The following is a 22,290-nucleotide window of genomic DNA, read 5'->3' as shown; positions in this document are numbered from 1 at the left end:
GCACGACCACAAGGCTAAGTCGTGCCTTATCAAAGGCAGCAAGGCTATAATCAGCAGCACCAACAACAATTGGCTTACCAACCGCCTCATCAACAGCAGGACAGTAATATGATAGAAATCAGGGGCATGCTGCAACAACTCATTGGGACAAATGGAAAGATGCAAGAAAAGTTAGATGCACATGTATCGGCTATTAAAGTCATTGAAACTCAATTGGGACAGTTATCTATGGCCTTGAACAATCGCCCACAAGGAACGTTGCCTGCAGACATAAACATCAATCCAAAGGAACATAACCCAAATCAGTTAATGGTAGTGAGTCTTAGGAATGGAAAGGATTTAGACAGAGAGCAAGAAGTTGCTCAATCTGGGAGAGACACAATGCCAATTACTCCACTGACATTAGAGACCAACGAGTCGACAGAGCTCACAGAGGTTGTAATTAAACAGGCTAAAGTTGACAAAGGCAAGGAGAAAGAAAGTGAACAACTCCCAGAACAGGTGTTGGAGAAGGCTCCTAATAAAGAAAAGGCACCAAGTAGTAGCAGAAGCTAATCTTGCACCATTCCCTCAGAGGTTGGCCAAGCAAAATAAAGATGATCAATACAGGAAATTCATGAAATGCTAAGATAAATTCAATTAAATATTCCGTTGATGGATGCTTTGAGGGAATTACCAGGCTATACAAAAATGATGAAGGATCTGATGTCTCAAAAATTTGACTTTCAGGACCTGTCTACTGTAACTCTGACTCGGACATGTAGCGCGGTAGTGACAAGACCTATGGCTCAAAAATTGTCTGATCCCGGTAGTTTCACTATCCCATGCACAATTAAAAGTTATGCTTTTGCTAAAGCATTATCTGACTTGGGAGCCAGTATCAACTTGATGCCTTTGGCAATCTACACAAAACTAGGCATTGGCAGAGCTAGACCGACCTCAATGTTGATGCAACTGGCTGATCGCACAGTCAAAAGACTGACTGGAATTCTAGATGATGTGCTTGTCCCAGTGGGGAAGTTTGTATTTCTTGCTGACTTCGTTATTCTTGACTGTCAAGTGGATGAAGAAATACCAATAATTTTGGGGAGGCCGTTCTTAGCCACCGGGAGAGATTGATCGATTGTGAGACTGGCGAGTTAAAAATAAGGTTGAATAATGAAGAAATAATATTTAATGTTCAACAATCTATGAGGAGACCCAGTAAATTTGCAAATTACTCGCTAGTGGAGGCCGTGGATGTAATACTACAAGAGAAGGATGAGACCGTTAATGTCAGAGATCCGTTAGAAGCCTGCTTGATGAATTTAGAAAATGTGGATGGTGAAGAGTTGACAGAGTGGGTCATGGCTCTCGAAGTCAAGGGTTATGGACAAGGGAACCCCCAGTTCGAGCCCCTACGCTTAGAAGAAAGAACAACACCACCTACGAAACCATCGATAGAGGAAGGAGATGAAAGGCAAGATGCAATTAGGGCTGAGTCACCAATACATGAGCAAGTTGCAGAGGCCAAAGGAACATCTGTGGCCAGACAGAATGCGCAAATGATAGCCTTAGAGCATGAAATGGCAGGGTTGCGCACTTCTGTCACAGAATTGGGGGCCTGAGTTGATGCAGTGGCCACCCAAAATGCAAAATCAGAGAAGAAGATCTTGGCTTGGCTGCGTGCTCTAGGGAGGGCATGCCATCTCGACCCCGACACTATTTCCGATCAAGATTGATGTACCAGGGAAGTTTCCTTCACCTCGCATTTCTTTATTTTGTGTGACATGGGGACATGCCATCATTTTAAGTGTAGGGTGGGGGATACCTTGTTTGTATGTTGTATGTAGAATAGTGTAGTTTCATAGTTAATATTTAAAAAAAAATCAAAAGAGTTTTGATTTGTCCTGACGATGGATATCATTCGACGGGTTTCTTGAGGGATCAAAGTCGAAGAAAAATATTTCTTTTGAAGTAGTGTATCAATTCCCCCTTGGTTTTTCTTTGGGCCACAGTTCTTTTCCAAGGGTTTCCTTTGAATCGGGTGTAGTTAGTTTATATTTTTTTTAGGAACTCGTAGGCTATAGGCTGAAATGAAAATAGGATCTCTTAACGTAGTTATGCCTTGAATATAGCGAGTACTTTAGTGTGAAGCTTAGGCCCAATTGTTGATTCTTATAAGGGTGCCTTAAATTGTATGTTCTTAATTTGGCTTAACTACCCTGACTAGAGTATTTTGATGATCCAATCTGGAGTGAGTCATGTGTCATGTGTGTGTGAGGCTTGTTATATTCTGTGCACTGCATTTGATACTTAGAACTTGCCCCGTGTATTTGCAAAGTGAAATAGTAGTCTTGTTCAGTCTTGAAAGTGATATAGGCGTTTCTTTGTTGAGCCGTATATATATTCCACCCGCCTAATTGTTATGTATCGTAGTTAATCTCGTTGAGCTTGTAATCCTGTTTCTTTGGAAACCACATTACAAGCCTTACCATTTGTTTGAATTAACCATCTATTTTAACCTTTTAATCTCTCATAAACATTTGAATTATTATAAACTTTGTAAAGGTTAAAGTGTGGGGTGATTGGTGTGGTTTTTGAGTAAAACTAATAAAATAAGGAGAAAGGTGCACTGTGTTGAAAAAAACAAAAATAAAAGCCACTTGAATTGAAAAAGAAAAAAAAATTGTGTTGTTGTTAAAAATATTCTATGATAAGTGGTGACTCTTGATGTAATTGTGCTTAAAGAAGTATGGGGTGATATACGTGGTGTTGAAGGTGGATTGTTGGTTTGACATAAGTATTGACTTAAATGTTAAAGTATATGTATTAAACTGCTTAGGAAGATGTAGTCGCTCTTATATCCAAATATATTCTACCCGGCCCGCAACCTACATTACAACCAAATAAAGTCCTACTTGATCTTAGGCTGAATGAGCTCGATTAGTATAGTAGTACACTACGGGCAAGCCTATGGAGCATCTTTTGTGGCACAAGAATATCGTTTCTGAGGGTGAGTGAATTCTGTCTATTTTGAAGTGACTCATTGTGCGTGAATTTTATTTGATTATGGAATAAGTCTTTTTTTGTCATGAGCAGACACTTGATTCATGAAGAAAAGGCAAGTCTTGACCTCTGCGTTAGAGTAAGTAAGTAAGTTAGGAATATTGTGTGTCCCGTGGGAGTCAACTTTTGAGGTGAATATGTTACACTACTGTGCTCAATCTATGTGAAATATTCTTGGTTGTGACGAGTTAGAGAAGTCGCTTAGTGAAGTTAGTCCTCTGTAGAGTGTGGTTTGATTGCTCGGGGACGAGCAATGGTTTAAGTGTGGGGTGTTGATAGTAGGCTATAATTATATAGTTTAGCTACCATTTATGCTCCAATGTAGATGCACTTTATTGATATTTGAATGTTAAATGATAACAAATTGCTCTAATTAAGAACTTTATACTTTGTAGGAGCAATTCCGGACTACGAGGACATTAAAGAGTGTTTTGGAGTTAATATGGAGCATTGAAAGACAATTAGAGGTTAGCGCCGCAAAAGAAGAAATAAAAAAATGAAGGCAGAAACTCCTCCAGTCCACGGTCAATGCGCGGCCGCGCACTGGCCGCATATGTCAGGCAGAACACTGGTCAAAATGCGCGGTCAATCCACGATTGATCCGCGGTCGCGCACGTGCTTCCAAGGAAATAGTTCAAGGTCAAGTTTGTAATTTCAAAGGCGACTAACCTTGACCTTTATGAAGCTTAACTCGCCCAAAAATAGAGGATACTTATTTTTAAAAGAACTTTGGAGGCAAGAACACAAAAAGGAGGAAGATGGAGAATCATCTACGAGTTTTTCATCTTCTTCTTCTTAATTTCACTGTTGGTTATGATTTTTTATATTGTAATCTTGTCTAGTAGTATGAGTAGCTAAACCCGTCATCTAGGGTTGATGGAATCAATTGTTAGATGAAGTCTTGATTACGTTTTAATATAATTGAGCCATTTTACTCTATAATTGTTCAACTATGTGTTGTTTTGTGATTACTTGAAAGGGCCCTTGATTAATCGTGTCTAGTTATCTTGTGTTGCTTGAGAAAGAACATTTGATTAGATTGTTATTGAACAACGCCACTTTCGGGTAAGTTAAGAGATTAATTACTTGAATTTGAAAGCGGGGTTAGAGATAAGGAAGCTTTGGTGTGATATTTATGAGTTGTACAAATTTTCAACTAGAGTAGTTCGAGAGAATACTTCTAGTAAATTATCGTAATTGATTGAGAGATTATTACGGTAAAAAAGAACTCATCATCTTTATAGAGTGTTACAACGAATTATAGCTAACGTGTCAGGAATTAATCCGACAATTGGGAAAATTAATAACCCTAGGTCCTTTTACCACTGAATTCAACTTCATTCTTGATTATTGATAGTTTTTATTATCATCTTTTCTTAGTTAATAATTTTTGTTAATTATCAAATAAAATCTTACATCTGAAAATTGTCTGAGCTTATCATTAGAGTTACTAAAAGTGTAGTAAATAAGTTAGTTCTCTGTGGGATTCGACTCCGAACTCTTGAACCGGATTATATTTGTAGCGATCGCTTAGTCCTTTTGTAAGGCGTAGTTGGGTGTGATCAGTTCCTCACTTCCTCGCAATGTTTGTTATTAATCAAGTACTTTACATACTATCGATACTTTTAGCGTACAATATTATTAACAAATCATACTTGCATTATTAAAATATAGTACCAAATAGATGGAGGTAGTATTAATTTGGATATTGTTATTCCACCGTATCAAGGATCTCATTTCCAAAATGACCCTTATTTTCTAACTATTTAGCTCCTCAAAAACCACCAAATTTTCTAACTATATATATCCATAGAAGATAACTCAGCAATCTTGAAACTTCCAAGCCACAATGCTTTTAATTTAGGTTGTCGCACACACTAAAACTACTCGAAATTTACTCGAAGAGGAAAAAAATAATATTCATAATTGAAGAGACTTAAATTTTCATTAAATTCATTTCTGCAATTATTTCGTTACGACAAGATAATCATTCTGAAGTACCAGAAGGAATGAAATAAGAGCTTAACATATGGACCTTTTGGGTTAGCTACTATTTATTCCAGGAGATTTATTATGTAAGATAGTATGAATAAGATCATGGGAGGTTACTTTTTAATATTTGTCCTGATTTAAGGAAGTTTGGTAAAAATAGCCTTGGTGTTACACACACAAAAGAATGAAACAACATTAGTTACAAGTGTGGTTAAAAACTTTAATACTATCTTTATTTTATCTATCTGGTTAAGTTTAGCCGGAGGAGCAAATCTTGCATTGTACACAAGCTTTGCCTGGAGAGACATAACTTTGGTACTATCTTTATTCTACCTATCTTATTGTTCACAAGTTTTAACCACCCGAAAAAAAAAATTCTTGTATTGTTCAATTATTTACAAGTGTTGCTGGACTGGCAAGACTTGGTACTGTCTTCATTCTATTTATCTTCTTAAATTGTTCACAGTTCATCTAACAAAATTTGCTTGTGTTGTTTTACTATCTACAGGTTTTACCAGACATGCAAGACTTAATATTATCTTCATTCTACTTGTTTTAGTTGTTTGTTTACAAGTTTTACCAAATGGACAAAAATTGCTTGTGTTTTGAATAACTACTAAATAACATGTATGACCATTACAGAATTCACCCAAACAATGAAAATTCTTTTTTTTTGCTTAACGAAGGATTTCATTGATGATTTGGGCGAAGTTACATAGCTGATTAAAGTATTACTACGTATACAATAGGGTAAACAGGATGGGGGGTAGGAGGGGGTTCTTCAAAATACAGTACATGGTGGGAGTGGGTTGATACGTTAGACTTTCCAAAATGATAGAACACAAAAACTTCATTGCTTCCTCTCATTGCACTACTAGTTTGATGGATGTTGGACACCTTGATTATTGATGGAGGCATGAATTTCTTGACTTGTAACTACCACTAGATTGACATCCAATTCGTGTGCTTTCCAAAGAAGTACAATGCCTCCTGATTGTCCTTAGACTACTACTTGAATTAAGTCTGTGAAGTTGAACTCCATAAGTAGGTCAGTGTGGTCAGCAAGTTTGGTTTCTGTGAGGCACAGGATCGAGGGGTCGTTCCATGTTAGTAAAAACCTAAGGTTCCGATGAAATTCTTGGTTGTGTGCTCCTTTGCAATTCTATAACATGATCTTCATTAATCCCTCATGTTGTGGGTAGCTCTCTTTTTTAGCCAGAGATAGTTCCAAGTGCCTTAACAAGTGGGGAGGATCGTATAGAGCTGCTGGTAGTAGGTTGTCTTGTAGGGTTGGAATCATTAGTAAAGCATATGTTTCTTCTACAGAGGAGGGGTTTAGACGTATGTTCAATGAGGTTTTCTAGAGGTTCGGGGGGATGAAGATTAGGAATTTTTTTTCTATGTTTCCTGACATGGAGATCGTCAGAAAGTCGTTCAAAATCATGGATTTCATGAAGGTCTCCGGGAGATCGTTGCCTTCTTCTTGTTGTTGATGATTCTCTTATTGTGGTGAATGTGGTGGAGAGTTGAAATTATGTTTGAAGATTGAATGTTGTTACGGTGGATGTGTTTGTGATGGTTCTAGGGTTTGGTGGGGGATCACTGGTTGGAGAGGAGGAATAGACCATGGCAAGAAGTTGTTGTGTGGGGGTATATTCCAGTGGAAGTGGTGATAAGGCATTTGGGATTGCTATTGTTAGAATTGGGTGATGATGTCTTGCATTTGCCAGAGAGTTATATCTTGTTGGTGGATTAGTTCTAGGACTTGATTTGTTTGGTTTGTCATTCCTTCTTGTATTGTGAAGGCCATTTCTTCTGAGGTCTCTAGTAGTAGTGTGATGTGATTTTGTAAAAGATGTAAATCTATTGGTGGGAGTTGGTATTTGTTGAGGGAGTGGTGGTTGATTAATTAGTGGACGGATTGTGGGAGATGGAATCCATAGGGGCATGAGGAGGTTGATGGTGAATTATTATGTGAGGTGGGGGAGAGAGATGATAGTGTTGATGTGAATGTTGTTCACATGTCTTCTGTGCCTTTGTTGGTGGTGTTGGTTCCTGTGGGTTTGAGTTCGATACATTGGATGAGATTGGTGGTGAATTTTTTGGCAATTTGGTGATTTGAGTTGTAGTGCAGTTATCCAAAGATGAGGTAGTGTTTGAAAGAGTCGTTGAGGGTATAGTGAATGCAATTTCTTGGATTGGTAAACAAAATGAACCATTGTTGTTGGTTGAAGAGCTAGGTCAGTGAATATGCAGTGGAATACCATGTGTTTTAGGGAATGAAGGATCTGTGAAAGGAGTATTGGGTGTTGATGTTTTAAGTGATGATGATGTTGAGGTAATAGAGTGTGGCAGGTGAGGTGGAGTGTATGAATTAAGTTTGGAGTTTTTGAGTAAAGGGGGTATCGTAGGGCTTATAATTGGTTGCATGGGTGTCTTTGATTCAATTGTCTTATTGGAGTTTGATGAGTGTTGCTCATGTGGGTGATTGTGAGTGGCCAGAAATAGGGTAATAGAATCATGATGATATTTTTTTTTTATTGTTTCTTATTGTTGTATTGGTTTGGAGGTATGTTTTTGGACAAGGATTTACGAATGAGAGGGTGTAAGGGTAGTGACTTCGGGTGATTATTTATTTCTCCTAGGTTTTTAGGGGGTGGGTAGTGATTGATGATTATGTGAAGTTAGTGGTTTGAAATAGTTTTGGTTAGGATTGTTGGATTGTGGTGTAGGTGGTATTGGGTGGGGTTGTACGGTTTTGTCGTTTGTATAGGTAGTAATGGGTGGGTCAAGGGTATGGTTTTGACTTGGTAGGTTAGTTTGGTCTTGTAGGTTGTAGTTATTGGCTTGTTTTTTAGTGCCATGGGGTCCATTTGTATATATTTTGTCCTTAGAAGTGGTATTGGGAGGGTTTTGGTGGTTTTGGGTTTTTTGTGTTGGTTTGGGGAGAATTGTGTTCATTCAATTTGTTACTGTCGTTGTTTTTACCGTATGAGACTGTTTTCCATTGAATTTGTAGGTCATCTTCCTTAGTGGATGTGCTTAGATTTTCATGAGATTGCTTGGAGGTTGAAGGTGTTGTAGAGGTCGTACAATAGTGTAGGTTATGACCTAGACAACTGCATTTTGTACATATAATAGAAGAATCCTCGTAGTGTATTAATTGGATGTGATTTCCTAGTAAGATTTAGAAAGGAAGGGTTTTTCCTAGTGGTACTAAGATACAAAGCCTGGCATATCGGCCTCTTGATGTATGTTCTGTGCATGTGTCCACTTTTATGAGTGAGCTAATGAAATTCGTAATTTTTTTGAGGATTTGCAAGTCGTAGTATTCAATGGATAGTTCTTGGAGACGGATCCATACATTAGTAAAATTTGAGTGTGGTAAGGCTGGATTAAATTTGGGTTCCCACTGACGTATGAAGAGGTATTGATATCCTACGAACCAAGGTCCCTTTTGGTATACTTTGTTGTAGTTATCAATATTTTGGAATTTGATGAGGTAGAAATCGTAACCTAGGTCTATGGTTGAAGAGTTTCATCCAGTTGCCAAAGTGAGCTTAATTTGGTCTTAAGGTTTGTATAGAACATTTGTTTGCCTAGCAGTTTGATAATAATGGATTGTTGCCAAGGCCAGTATAGCCTTAACTTGCCATTTGTGGATATGAGTATAAAACAAAGGTGTTTAGTTGGGTTGGAATTTTCATTCTTCTAGTGATAATTTGTTTAGGAATTCTGCTTCTAGGGGGTTATTGATTGGTGGAGGAGGGGGAAAGATAGTGTCTCAAAAGCTTACCTCGCTTGTATTTGTTGTTGAAGTGTTGAGTTCCTCATCTATATTCATAGCTTCTTTAGGTTTATTGATGTTGCGATTGAGTTGGTCCCTCTATTGATCTGATAATTAGATTTCAGAAGATTCCTTCATGGATCAATTTGGAACCTAAAGTGCTCTTTCCCCCAAAAGAGTTTCAAGTTGTGAATTGGAGAAAGAAAGATTCAAGATAGAGCATTAGCTGCATGACAGAAAATACAATGAAAATTCTTGTCCTTAATTAAGTCAAAGAACGGTGTACAACCAAAGAATTACAATTTATATAAGCTCTAGTATTTTGACTCCAAAGTTTGTACTAAATTAATTGTTTGGTTTGTTTTCCATAAGTAGTGCATTGTAGAAAGAAATTCCTTATGAGATTTGCTTCTTGGTATTGATCTCAAAGATAATTAAAGTGAGATCTATCCCTCCTATATAATAATATTTCACTATAAAAATTAAGTTTTATTTTTAAATCGATTATTTGATTACCTCTTTATAATAGCTTTTTACTTATAACAAGTTAATAACAATAGTCATTTTTATAACATGCTCTTTGTAAAATTATCCATTATAACATTTATTTATTTTTGGTAATATAACAATTATCTTTATATAAATAAAATCTATAAGATTATAAATAATAGGTCTAGAGATTTAACCAAATATTTTTAAACTTTAATATACTTATTTATGACAAAGAATATTATGTAAGTACATACTTTCATAATTAAAGATTCGTTCCCTTGAAATCCGCACATATATATATATATATTTCATTGGACAAAAAAATTTCATCTTTTATATGTTTAAGATTTGAAGAATTTTAAATTTAAATTAGTTTAAATGTTTCATTGGATAATACTTCCCGTAGCGTGCTAAAGTATTTATGTGAGACATTAATTCCTTGTTACTATTATTCATGCCATATAGGATCTAGCATCAGGCTATTCCTCTACAAATGAAGGCAGTACTGTGTTAATATAAAGAGGATATCTATTGTCACTCGTATAACAATTAAAGGAGAAATTTACACTTGTTTATCTTTTATAACATTAAAAAAGAAAAAAAAATAATTTTTTGGATAATTTTTATCAACAACAGCAAAATAATATTTAAACGACAAATATTATTATAGTTATATAATAAAATAAAACAAACAAGGTTGTTATAACGAGTTTTGATCATATCATTCAATTTAGGAACAATAAATATTGGTACTATAAAAAAGAAGAAGAAATCACTGCTACAATTATTTTCAAACCGACGATAAAATCTAAACATCGACCAACAAAAGGAACACACGGTGAACAAAAAAAACTGTGACGATCCGATAGGTCATTTGTCACGACCCGAATTTTCTACCATCGGGATCGTGATGGCGCCTAACTCTTGAATGTTAGGCAAGCCAACAATTACGGTTTTAACACATTAACAATTAACCGAAACAAAAATAAATAATAACTACAACTAAACATATATAAAGTGCGGAAGTGTTATAACAGTTCAAAATACTCCAATACATGTCTACCCCAATGATCTGGTGTCACAATTCACAAACGTCTAAGAAGTTCTACAAATACTGGTTTAAAAGAATTACAATTGTTCTCGAAATAGAAAGATGCAGATAATCCAAAATAGGGGGAAGAAGGACTCCAGGGTTTGCGAACACCGGCAGATCTACCTTGGGTCTCCCGTAGACCGAAGGCAGCAACCTCAACACTACTCATGAGGTCCGACACCGAAATCTGCACAGAAAGTGCAGAGTGCAGTATTAGTACAACCGACTCCATGTACTGGCAAGTGTCAATCCTAACCTCGGCGAAGTAGTGACGAGGCTAGGACACGACAACCATATAAACCTGTGCAGTTAAATCATATACGAGAAACAATAATAAGAGAATTGAACAGATAAAGACGGGAAAGGGAAACATGCTGAGGGGAATATCAAATTCTGACAGTAATAAAGTAAAGAAGCAAGGTAAATATCAACTTTGAACCAACAGAAATGATAATACACTAACAAGTGCACGACATCACCCTTCTTGCTTTTACTCTCATCCTCACCATAGAAATCAACAGAAACGGCATGGCATCACTCTTCGTGCTTTTACTCTCTCATAATCATGGCACAACATCACCCTTCGTGCATTAACACTCACAGAAATATGGCACAACATCACCCTTCGTTCATTAACACTCATTGAATATGTCATGACATCACCCTTCGTGCATTAATACTCTCTCACAATATCGTGCACGGCATCACCCTTCGTGCTTTACATTCTTCCTCACCCAAACAATAGAAATAATAACATTCCAGCAAGGGAATCAGCTATAACCAATCTCGTTCCAACAGTTAATTTCACAAAATAAATCTCAACTTGAGTCAATACCCAACAATGATCAAATACCAAGAAAACATCTTAGGACTTATTCAACATGGATAATCATCAATTTAAACATGACAATACATAATAAGAGTCACAATAGTCACGGTATAAGACTCACTTGCATGCTCGACACCAACGTATAGATATTCTTCACCACACCTATACGTCGTACTCAATACTAACACGTAGCAAATAAGGCAACAACACCTATTCCCTCAAGCTAAGGTTAGACCAAACACTTACCTTGATTTCACGACCAAAAATCAAACCTCAATTACCGCTTTTCCTTTAATTTCCTCTTCCAAACCGCCCGAATCTATGCATAATTAACTAATTAACATCAATTAACGCTAAATAAACCAATTCTAATGCATGAGTATAGATTCCCCAATATTTTTTCCAAAAAGTCAAAAACTGACCTTGGGCCCGCTTGGTCAAAACTCGAAGTTAGAACCAAAACCCGACTACCCATTCACGCACGAATCCAAATATGCAATTGGTTTTGAAATCCGACCTCAATTTGAGGTCCAAATCCCCAAATTTTGAAATTTCTAAATTCTACCCAAGAACACCCAATTTCTCATGAAAAATCCTAGATTTTGAAATGAAACCATGTAAAAAGATGAAATAGATTGAAGAAAATGAGTTAGCAATCGTTTACTTATGATTTGGGGAAGAACTCTCCTTTGAAAAATCGCCTATGGGGGCTTAGGGTTTGAAAATTTAAAGAATGAATAAAAAATCTCGTCCAAGACCCATTTACTCAGCTGCAGATGTCGTATTTGCGACCTGAGCTTCGCATTTGCATAGCTCGCAAATGCGAACCCCCTCACATCTTTGTTGTCTTTGCAAATGCGAAGGAAAGTTCGCAATTGCGAACCTCATCCTCCGCAAATACGACTAAATGATCGCATTTGCGACCAGTCCCCTCCCAGCTTTTACTTCGCAAATGCGAAGGGGTCTTCGCAAATGCGAAGACTGTTAGCCCAGCTACTCTTCACATTTGCGATGAGTGGCTCGCAAATGCAATACTGTCAGACTTCGCAATTGCGAACTCTGGTCTCGCAATTGCGAGATTAGAGGCCAACACCAGAACTGAACCTGCAACAGTTTTTTCTAAGTCCAAAACACTCTGTGGCCTATCCAAAACTCACCCGAGCCCTCAGAGCTCCAAACCAAACATGCACACAAGTCTAAAAATATCATACGGATTTGATCGTGCGATCAAATTGCCAAAATAACATTTTAAACAACGAATTTAACACCAAAACTCATGATTTTCTTAAGAACACTTGAAATTATATTTTCCCAACCAAGGGTCCGAATTACATCAAATCACTTCCGATTCTCACCAAATTTTACAAGTACGACTTAAATACTATATCAAACCTGTATCGAAATCCGGAACTAAAATACGGGCCCGATACCAACGAGTTCAACCATTATTCAATTTCTAAAAATCATTATACTTTCCAGCTAATAATTTTCTTCAAAAATTTATTTTTCGGGTTAGGGACCTCGGAATTCGATTCCGGGCATACGCCCAAGTCCCATATTTTACTACGGATCCTACGGGGCTGTCAAATCATGGGTCCGGATCCGTTTACCAAAAATATTGATAGAAGTCATCTTTAATCATTTTAAAGGCAAATTTCAATATTTTTCTTAAATTTCACATAAAAGCTTTTCAAAAATGCGCCCGGACTGCGCACGTAAATTGAGAAGGAATAAAATAAGGTTTTCAAGATCTCGGAACCCGGATTCGAATTCTAAAACACAAGATGACCCTTTGGGTCATCATATTGTTTTGAGTACAAGCCTTAATTTTCATGATCCGAGACCTGCCATAGTTTCATTTGATGTTTCTTGGTTTGCATGCATGATCCATATCGCTTTTTGAATTTTTTTAATGTGAAATTATGAAGAAAATGAAAATTTTGACTAAAATAAGGCTAGAGTTGACCATGGTCAACATTTTGGGTAAACAACCCCAGATCAGTATTTTGAATATTCTAGTAGGTTTGTATTGTGATTTTGAACTTGAGCGTATACCGTCAATTAAATTCGGAGGTCCCTAGGCTGATTTGACTTATTTTGCCCAAAGTTGGCAAATTGAATGTTTAGAAATTTCTTAGGTTTGACGGTTGGTTGACTTTATGGTTAATGGGTTTGGATTTTAATTTTGGGACATGGAATAGGTCTGTTTTGCTATTTGAAACTTATGTGCAAACTTTGGTGTAATTTCGACTTGGTTTGATAGGAATTGGACGCTTGGTTGTATTTCTAGCTACTATTGAGTTTCCTGAATTTCATGTATTTTGATATCTGATTCATGGTTGCGGATGTTATTTTGGTATTTTGATTGCGCGATCGTATTTATATGATGTTATTACACTTGTATGCATATTTGGTTTGGAGCCTGAGGGGCTCGGGTGAGTTTCGGGTGTGCAGAGGATGAGTTTTGGATGATTTGAGATAACTGGTGTGTTTCAATTCTGGTGTTGAGCTGCATATCTCACATTTGTGAGGCCTGGCTTGCATTTTCAAGCCTCACTTTGGTGAACAAGGTTTTGCATTTGCGAGCATGGTCTAGGGGTTAGGACTTCACAATTGTGAAGAAAGAGTTGCTTTTGTGATGGTTGTTGGGTTCACTTTTGAGACTTTAGCATCACATTTGCGATGCTGTGTAATGTTGGGCAGCTTCGCATTTGCAAGCTTGGCTCGCATATGCGAGGGAAGGGAGCTTCGCAAATGCGAAGGTTATGTCGCATCTGTGACTTCTTGGCTTCTGATACACTGATAACATTTGCGATCTGTGCTTCGCATTTGCGGTGTTCGCATACCTGCAGTTGGGTATAAGATGGGGAAAATGAGACTTAGCTTATTTTATACAATTTCTCAATTCTAAATATTTTAGAGGCGATTTTTGAATTACTTTTTCTTCCTAAATTTATTGGTAAGCAAATCTAATCCGCTTTCTTTCAATTTTTCATTACTTTTCGTGAGTTTTTAACATCAAATCTAGCATTTTTATGGTAGAGATTAGGGATTTGGGTAGAAATTGAAGATTTTGTAAAATTGAGATTTAGACCTCATATTGAGGTCAGATTTCAAAATAAATCACATAATCAGGATCGAGAGTGAATAGGTAATGTCTCGACCCTATTTTCTCTCCGTAAGATGTTGTGATGGCACCTAGTCTCTAAGACTAGGTAAGCCTAATAAACATACGGAATATAACTGAAATAACAAATAAATTGTCAAATATTCAACGACTTTTAATAAAGAAAGCTCCATATTTCAACATATACAATTTCCCCAAACCTAGTCATATCGAGTCACGAGCTCTACAATGATATCATAGCCATCTCTAGACAACTGAATATAATAAAAGGAGGAAAATATAGAAAAAGATAGAGGGTGACTCCGAGGCCTGCGGACACCGGCAGGTGTACCTTGAAGTCTCCGAGTACGAACTCAACTCACTGATGCCTGGACTAGTAAGAGGTACATGGATCTGGACAAAAAGATGTGTAGAAGCGTAGCACGAGTACACCATAGTGGTACCCAGTAACTGCCCAGCCTAACCTTGGTGTAGTAGTGACGAGGTCAGGTCAAGGCCTTACTGGAATAAATAAGAAACTAAACAAGTGTATAACAGTAAAATAATGATAACAATAGAAATGAGACAGTTAAAGAAATACACGAGAATAGCTACACTGAACTAAGGCAAATAATGTATCACAGAAGGAAAACAAGGTATGCTATGACACGGAACAAAAGAACAAAACCTAAGTGAAGAAATAGAAAATATAAACAAGATTCACTACTGAGGTATCGCCTCGTAGTCTCAAATCACAAATCAATTCACAAACTTTTCTTATATCACCGCGGGAGCCTTGCATTTAGTTTTGAAAATTATTTTTCCCGAAATAGCATTCCATGTTTTATCCCACCTTATCACAATGCGTGGCTTCTAGTAGTTCCCCTACTAGCCACGCGTATCAAACCCACTTTATCTCATTGCATGCGTTTTAACTCCAAAACCCAATACCACCTCATGCGTATCAATATGACAACGTATCACAAATCGCACCTCAAGTGTCCAATATCACAACTTTCCAAACAAATCAACAATAACAATATTTTCACAATAAAAGCCCATGGCTCAACCACAATGTACACAAGAGTCTGAACAATAACAACCAGAAGTGAATAACTCAACAAAATAGTATTTCACAACATAACACTTTGCCTCAATGTGAATCACGACCTTCATAACTCAATACCAGTTTCATCAACAAGATAATCCAAGAATAACAAATTCAAGTAAAGAATTCACAGTTAAATAATGAATAAGGAATAGAGGAAACAACAGCAACTTCAACTAAACATGCAGGCAATTAACAAATAATAGATAAGACAAGTAAAGCTTGTGAAGATAGCCTAGAAATGATGAATATAACTGTAGACATATGATTTTTGACCCTCTCCAAGATTTTTTTATATTTAGCACGTAAATATTTAATTTAGGCCTAATATAGCTATTTCAACTCATTTTTACTCTTTTACTTTATTTTATAACAAGAAAAATGAAAATTACAAAAAAATATTTTAGTATGTATCTTTCATAAATTTTTTAAGAAAAAATAATACAAAAAATAGTACCTTATTTTTATTTTTATATAATTTTGAAAATACAAAAAATATATAATAGTTTCATGTTAGCTTTTGCACTGTGTAGTATTTTTATCTTATTTTAAAATGAGTCAATTAAGGTGTTGGATCACAATTTTAAGAGTTTTAGAGCCCAATTCTTGGCCCAGTTCGGATTAGTCCATTAAGCCTAGGGATCCGTCTAGACTCTTCTTTGGAACAAAAAATAAATAAAAAGACCCTAAGGACTTAACACAAAAGACCTAGGGACTAATTGGCAAAATACACCTAAACCTAGACTCTACATATAAAGTAGTGCTTAAAATCTAAAGGGGGAGAAAAATACACAAAAAATAACGTCTAAAAGGAACAGACGGAGATGCTAATCAAAATCAGAGCGTCGCAAGACTAAGGAGATCCCCCCATCTCGTCTCTTTCACCCTATCCCCCTGTTCTCTTTCTTCTTCATTCAAGAGCCATTTTCATGGCTGATTTCTAAACAACCAAAACAGACCTCAAGACCAAACCTTCTATGTCAAACACCAGTTCTGGGCTACAGCAAAGGCATTTTCATAGTTAGTTTTGTCGTGAGGTTTGGGGTCTGCTCGAGGTTCACCGGCGAAGCTCCTTCGCTGTTCGGGCTCTTGTTACTTTTGCTTCTTTCGGCCAGATTTGTTCATAGGAGTTTATTGTAACTGAGTTCTTATTAATATAATTGAAGTCAAATTCTCACTCTCGTCTTTCTTCTCAATTTCGTGCAATAAATTTGGACTAAATGGGTTTATTTGGTACATGAATGTTTGAAATGGTTAGTATTTGTTCATGTTGATGTTCATATTGCTTTGTGTTCTTCTTGTTTGGTTATTTTCCTTCATTAAGTTAATATGAGAAAATTTTGAAGTTGGTATTGAAAATGCTTGAAATTGGTTTTCAATGAAAAGACCAAAAATGAAGGTATGCTACGTTTGTCTTTGATTTGGTGTTTAGTTCTGATTTGATGTTTAGTCTATTTGGATGATCAAATGTAGATATAACATCTCAGAAGAATAGTTCATGTATGGAGATCAATTTGTTAGATATGCTCATATTTGATAATATATTAGTTATCGTGCACTTGATACTTATTAAGTTGAATGCGATATGATTTTTTTCCCTTGCACATATGCTTGTTTTTGGATCTGTTAAGTTAGTGCATTTGTTAAATTCTCTTATGTTGCATACTATCATTTAAATGGTCCGTAGTAAACGAAAGAGGTGATATGCTTCACGGCTTAATGCAGTACTATTGCCATGTGCTTTAGATTTCAACACCCACCAAATATGTCAGATAAAGAGGAAAATGTAAAGGGTTCAAACATGGAATACTGAGCTTTCGAACGAGGAACCAGAACCAATGACGTGAATAGGCTATTAGTTAGTTTGATTTTTAGAAGTTTAATAAGTTTTGAGTTATAATTTATTTAGGATTATTGTGGATGAAACTGTTTCAATAAAGTGGTTTAGGAAATGTGACCTTTACATAAGCGCGCTATAACGAACCATCGTGGCTACGGGTACGGTTCTCGTGATGTCGTTGTGATTCGTAATTGCTAAAATTCGGGAGTGCATTTCATGTAACCCGATTATAATAACTTCGAATAATAAAATCCTTTGAAATTAGAAATCGAGGTGTGCCACTTAGCGAATTTTCCATGGCCCTCGCTAATGTGAAAGTGCGTAGCTGCTTTAGGCGCACTATTTTAATAATTTACCTTCCTAAACTCGGGTGCGCATTTATGTGATCCAAATTCAAATCTCAACAACGTTAGATAAAATGTGTTGCAGACTACGGGTGCATTTATGTGACGTGTTTCAAGACGCATTTTATGTGATGTTGAATCTTTCTAAAAACAATATTTAAAATAAAAGCAGTTATAAAGTTAAAATTGAACCATAGGTTAAAACATGTATTAAAATCAGATAATAAGCCAATTATAACAGTTGAGCGACCGTGCTAGAACCACGGAATCCGGGAATGCCTAACGCCTTCTCCCAGGTTAACAGAATTCCTTACCCGGATTTCTGTGTTCGTGGACTGTAATACAGAGTCAATGTTTCCTCGATTCGGTATTTGAACCGGTGACTTGGGAAACTATAAAATTATCCCAAGTGGCGACTTTGAATTTAATAAATAAATAATCTCGTTTCGATTGTCACTTTAAGTTGGAAAAACTCCCTTTATATACCCCTTCCGGGGGTGTAGGTAAAAAGGAGGTGTGACAGCTCTGACGACTTTGCTGGGGACCGAACCCAGAATCTTTGGTTCAGGGTTCAGAATTCGAGCTTAGATGAATTTTTGTATTTGGCTTTATCTGTTATTTCATTACATGCTTGGGCCTAATGTGTTAAATGATGCTTTTACCGCTTTGATATTATCTAAATTGTATATAAACTTCTACGAAACTCTTCTCTTCTCATCTTTGGGGATGTGCTCGTTGGTCGAGACTCCTTATTTTGTTAGTGTCATACCTTGAAATAAGAAAGTAGCTCGGACAAGTTACTAAGCCGAATGGCCTTTTGGATCCCAGTACGTAGCCCCCTCCTCGGCTCGAGTTGTCCGCTCGGGTACACAGTCTAGAACACATACCCAGGTTTTGAACCTAGAATAACTTAGCCTCATGCCGGATCCCTAGTAGGAACGCTTGTTTGCATCACGTGCATCTGAATTTGGGAACTCAACAAAGGGGTTGGGTTCGTCTAGGACAGGTGTATCCAAAATAACAGACCATCTTGATGCATCCTATATGCTATATGTTGTATTTTTTCAAGGGTAAAAGGGTCATTTGGCGGACCAATGATAATTGAGGGCAAATGAAAAAGAAAAAGAAAAAGGAAAAGAGGTTGAAGTGTGAAGATAAAGTGAGTGGGGCCCAATTATGTTTTCTTTCACATTCTTGTTAAAAAAAAGAGGTTGAAAATTCAAAAAAAAAGAAGAGATTTTGCACTTTTTCATCATTTTCCGTAAATCAGAAAATCAAAAAAAAAAGTTACATGTCTCATCATTTTAAATAAAAAAAGACAAAAAATATGTTTTCTCTAAATTAGTTGTTTTTTTAATCGCCCGTATCCAATCTGCCCGAACTACGCATACCTGATTCTCGTCTTTCGGGGCGTGATACGTAGGCAACCCACATAGGGTCCGGTCTTCCAAGTAAATCTTAGGTTTTTGGCTTTGTGGGGTCTTAGCCAAAATTTCCATTTCTAGCCATCTTTTGGCCGAATAAGTCATTTTGCAAAAAATAGCCTAAATCATGTCTTGCATGTTTCCAACAGGAAGGGTTATTGTCTCACATAACGCTCTAGGTCTTTAAAATATTTGGTTTTAATTTTCTCATATAGGCGTGGATTTACCTATTGGAGTTTGAGCATGATAGAGCCCCAGGACATCTAGTCAGGATAGCTCATTCAGGAGTGGATTAAAAGAAGATTTTCTATTCTTTTTATGTTTTGAGTCTGTTTTTTTATTTTATTTTTTATTTTATGTCGTCTTTTACCTTTTAGTTTTGTGTAGTAATGTCGAGTTTTATTATTATTATTATTATTGTACTTTCTATTTTGCATTTGAAAGGGTGTGTAATGAATCAAAAATCCAAAATAAAAAAATAAAAAATTGCGTTATATATTTCCGTTAGAAATTTTCTTTAGAATACTAATTGTAGGAATGAAAAAAAAGCATTTTGGAGGTGGTTTTTCCTTTAGTCAATTAATATCTAGGACTTAAATAATTTTTTTATATATTCCCTTTACTATATTAGGACCAAAATTCAAAAAAGAAATTCCTTTTAGTACCTTTTTAAAAGTTTTCTTTAAGGCATTAATCTCAAAAATCCAAAAAGATTTTCTTTTGAGAGTTTTCTTTGGGAAATTAATGAAAAATAAATAAAAAATATTCTTTTATTTTCCCAAGAACTTTAGGATATTGTACATAGAAGAAAAAAGAATATACTTTATCTTTTGTTTAAAGTTTCTTCCTTTAGGCAATCAAATTGAAATCTAAATACATGTTGTTTTATCTTTTTCATTGCTTGTTTCAAAATCCTGCATCAGGATATCAAATGAAAATTCAAAATATTTTTCTGTGGTTTATTCTTTCGATCTTCTTCCTAAAACAAAGAATCAAAAAATATTTTTTTTCTCTTCTAGGGTTTTTCCTTAATAATTTCCCATAGAGTGTTTGTTTCAAAAAAGAAAAAAAAAGCAAAACATATATGCTCGTTAAGCTTGAGTTTGCAATAGGTTATAGAACATTAAGTCTAGAAAATTCAAAAAAAAAAAGATTTGCTTCTTTTATTTCTCTTTTCTTATAAGAATACTCCTTAAGGTAAAAAAAAAGAGAAAATAAAAAAGAACGTTAGTTTGTTTACTTTATTCCCGTTCTTCCAGAACTACGCAAAGATCTGATTCATGCGGCGTCATGATACGTAGGCAACCTACATAGGGTTCGATCGAATCATTTTTTTTACAGTTAAAAGAAAAGAAAAAAAAAAGGAAAAAGGAAAAAAGAGAGAAAAAAGAGAGATGAAATTGTGGGATGTGAGAAATGAAGGAAAGAAAAGAGTGAAATTAGAAAAAAAGAGGAAGGAAAATGATCAAGCAAGTGCTAGAAAAGCAAAGAAAAGAGAAGATTCAAATGGACAAATTGGGGATGATGCCAAGTGACCTTGTGACCCTCGAAGTCATTCTAGAACCATTAATTGTTGCTAGGTGCATTGCACGCAATGTGATATTTTTGTTGTTAAATGCCCTAATGCTAACGGGATGACCCCATTTTGTTCCTTTTGATATCTTCATAGCAGAAAGGTGGTTGGTTTGTGGTTCTCGAAGTAGTAACTCCTCTCCACAACATAAAGTCAAAAGGCAATGACATATAACAACAAAACTGAGTTGGTTGATACAGGTGCCCAAAAGCAATTAGTCGAACAAGACAAGGGGTTGGTTGAAGAGGTGAGAATGCTAAGACAACACATGGCGGACATGTATCAGGCCTGGATGACTGGGAAGGCACCACCCCTGCCACCACCTAGATTCTTAGATGCTACCCTTACCCAAACTCCGCTCATAGTACCGCATGATCCCCCATACTTTCCAGATCCACCCATTTATCACAGTTTTCCCAACCACCCTAGTAGCTCCATCACTCATCCTCCAATTACCTCTCCCCAAAATTGCCCTCCCGTCATATCTACTATCTCCAACAATGAATACTCACTCAAAGCTCAGGATGCCTAATACTACCCCAAAGAGGTTGCCCACAAAGTTCTTGACTCATACAAACAGAGCTCTCGGGATCAGCTTCATGCTAAAAATGAAAAGGTAACAGGAAAACAAGGGCGAGATGAGATATCTAGGAAGCTGAAAAGCATAGAACAGTCCTTAAAGAACATGCAAGGGATGGGAGACCAGGTTAACACGTCTTACAAATAATTGTGTATGTTCCCTGACGTTCGCCTTTCCGCGGGATTTAAACTGCCAAAATTTAACTTGTATGAAGGGCGTGGGGATCCGGTAGCCCACTTGAGGGTCTTTTGCAGTAAAATGAGAAGTGTTGGCGAGAAAGATGATTTGTTGATGACATATTTTGGTGAGAGCTTGACTGGGGCAGCTTTGGAATGGCATAATCGTCAAGATATTGGTAAGTGGCCTACATTGGGTGACATGGCTCAAGAGTTTGTTCGATACTTTCAATATAAATCAAGCGTTACCCCAGACCGCTCTTCCCTATCTAGAATGGAAAAGAAGCCGGAGGAAAGCTCTAGGGAGTTTGGGCTCAGATGGAGGAAGCAAGTTGCTCAAGTCAGTACCCCGATTGGTGAAAAAGAAATGGTTGAGCTTTTCCTACAAGCCCAGAGGCCCACCAACTTCAGTCATTTGATCCCGGCCTTGGGTAAGCCTTTCAATAATGTATTAAAAATGGGGGAGATAGTAGAATAGGGAATCAAGTCAGGCAAAATCATGAGTTATTCGGCATTGAAAGATACTACAAAAGACATTCAGAACATCCTAGTAAGTTTGGGTGGAAGAAAGAGAAATAGAAAAGATGATCCGATGGGCCTTCCTGCTCAACACTTCCAGCCTTGACATCGTCCCCGTGGATATCCTTGTGCACCAGATGACCCTCCCCAATGCTACTTCACTCCACAGAACTCCCAAAGTCATACATCACTTTTCCAGTGCCTTGTCCACAATGCACCACCATATTTTCCACACCCACAAGGCCCGCAATAGCCCACACCACTTCCCCAAATGTCTTACCCGCCCCCACGAGCCTACCGAAACCCTCCTAGATAGGGTTTCTGGCCCAATCAAGCATTTAAGAATGAGAAGTTGCAGAGAAAGAAAACCTTCACTCCC

The 22,290-nt window shown here is 36.7% G+C and overlaps 1 protein-coding gene across 1 annotated transcript; it reads left to right on the top strand.

The window, feature by feature from the left end:
* The first annotated feature begins 654 nt into the window (after positions 1 to 654).
* Positions 655 to 1,119, top strand: LOC107809320 (uncharacterized). The gene has a single exon (XM_016633922.1). The coding sequence runs from the start codon at positions 655 to 657 to the stop codon at positions 1,117 to 1,119; it is 465 nt and encodes a 154-aa protein (XP_016489408.1).
* The last annotated feature ends 21,171 nt before the right edge of the window (positions 1,120 to 22,290 follow it).

The sequence above is a fragment of the Nicotiana tabacum genome, chromosome 11 (genome assembly GCF_000715075.1).
Source record: "Nicotiana tabacum cultivar K326 chromosome 11, ASM71507v2, whole genome shotgun sequence".
Lineage (NCBI taxonomy): Eukaryota > Viridiplantae > Streptophyta > Magnoliopsida > Solanales > Solanaceae > Nicotiana > Nicotiana tabacum.
This window is presented reverse-complemented; position numbering and strand designations above follow the sequence as displayed.

Excerpts from the sequence above, each read along its gene's own strand:
- LOC107809320 (XM_016633922.1), top strand. The coding sequence starts at position 655 with ATGGATGCTTTGAGGGAATTACCAGGCTATACAAAAATGATGAAGGAT.